General features: G+C 37.1%; 2 protein-coding genes across 2 annotated transcripts in view; one reads left to right on the top strand and one right to left on the bottom strand.

Annotated features, from left to right (window-relative positions):
• Positions 1-234: 234 nt before the first annotated feature.
• Positions 235-865, top strand: CBG26144 (the record flags this gene model as incomplete). Its single annotated transcript, XM_045242008.1, has 2 exons — positions 235-379; positions 723-865. The coding sequence occupies 2 exons, from the start codon at positions 235-237 to the stop codon at positions 863-865; spliced, it is 288 nt and encodes a 95-aa protein (XP_045099141.1).
• A 168-nt stretch (positions 866-1033) lies between these two features.
• Positions 1034-1483, bottom strand: part of CBG11110 — a gene marked incomplete at both ends in the record, with an annotated part of 6439 nt that continues 5989 nt past the window's right edge. The window contains 2 exons of the mRNA XM_002646626.2: positions 1034-1103; positions 1148-1302. Coding sequence (XP_002646672.2) covers positions 1034-1103; positions 1148-1302 — 225 coding nt within the window. The remainder of the gene's footprint in view (positions 1104-1147; positions 1303-1483) is intronic.

The raw sequence follows: 1483 nt of genomic DNA, 5'->3' as shown, positions 1-1483 counted from the left end.
TCAAAAGAAATGAGATATATAGGCTCAAATTGGACGATCCGGGTGTCGTTCTATTAGAGGTTTTACGGTATTTACCAGAACCTTGCGTCGTGAAAAAGGAAAATTAGAAAACAGTTAATAGTTTTAGAAACCTGAAGTTGTTGCAACTCATATTTTTAGCATCGTTTGATTTTTTTTAAACTATAACTAGTGTTATTCGTAAATCTTCTCTAATTTTTCTTTTTATTTTTCAGAATGGGTCGCGTGTCAAACTTGACAATTTTAAAAAGAAAGCAAATCGAAGCAATACACAAGGCAAAAGCAGCAAAGAAGGCAGAACGTGAACGTCAAGCCGCTGCCGCCGCTTCTGGAGATTCGACCGAGAACAAAACTCCAATAAGTAGGTTTTTTGTTTCTACCGAAGCTTTAAAAAATTTCGGGAAAAATTCCGGAATTTTTCAAGAAAACTGGAAAATGGTATTCTTCAATACGTTTTTGAAGTTAATCGAAAAATAAATATAAAACAATTTTTCTCCGATCCTGTTCAAAAAACCATCTTTCTAGGCCTCTTGAGAATCGAGATAGAGGGCTTTGAAGTTTAACAGAGACGCAGACAACCAAAGTCTCTCATCGTCTGCGTCTCTTCCCACATAGGCTGTAAAACGCTGTGTTTCGACTACTAGAAGAGCTTGAACGTTGGTTTTTTTTCGCCCACTGTTGTAATTTCGATCAAATTTTTTCAGAAGGAAGACCAAAGACGTCCGTGACTGTTGAAGATGTAAAAGCGGCGAAGACACTCCAGCAACTCAGCCGCCGTCAGAACAAGAAGAATCAATCGAAACTCGATGTGTCTGCTTCTGAAACTACCACCACTCAACAAACTTAAATTTTGGCATCTCTGAAAGTGCCAATAAAGATAATTTTTTGAACAATCTCATTCCTTTCGATTTTCAAATTTTTGCGAAACTACAAAATTCCTTCACAACTATTCATTTCTCTACACAATGTATCACATAATAAGTACACATTTAATTAGGCTGGAAAACATGAAATTTCAATTATACCACACTGGAATTCTGACTTCTGGAGTCTCGTATCGATTCATACATTTTTTCAAAGTGGGTCTGGAAAAAATGAATTAGAAAAATTTAAACTTTTTGTAACTTACTTCAAAATCTTTACAAGCGCATGGTTTCGGTGTTGTCTTTGAATCTCGTGAGGGTCGAATTCAGAATCCTGACGACGGTGTCTGGTGATTCTGGGGAGCTCAACGGATCGGTGATGAACAACAGACATTGAACTGGAGCAGCTACGCAATGAGCACTGAGAAAATGACTTTTATTCAAAAACCATGATCCAAAAAAAGACAGACTTTTGGAGTTTAGCTGTTACAATAATTTGAAAATTTCCTACAATCATGTTCAAAAGTCATCTTTGACCCCTGGAAGCGCTTTTAATATTTATAGAGACGCAGACAGTCAAACTGTCTCGTCGTCTGCGCCTC

Source organism: Caenorhabditis briggsae (genome assembly GCF_000004555.2).
Source record: "Caenorhabditis briggsae complete genome, chrII, whole genome shotgun sequence".
Classification (NCBI taxonomy): Eukaryota; Metazoa; Nematoda; class Chromadorea; order Rhabditida; family Rhabditidae; genus Caenorhabditis; species Caenorhabditis briggsae.
Note: the sequence above shows the minus strand (reverse complement) of the source record. Positions and strands in the feature narration are given on the sequence as shown.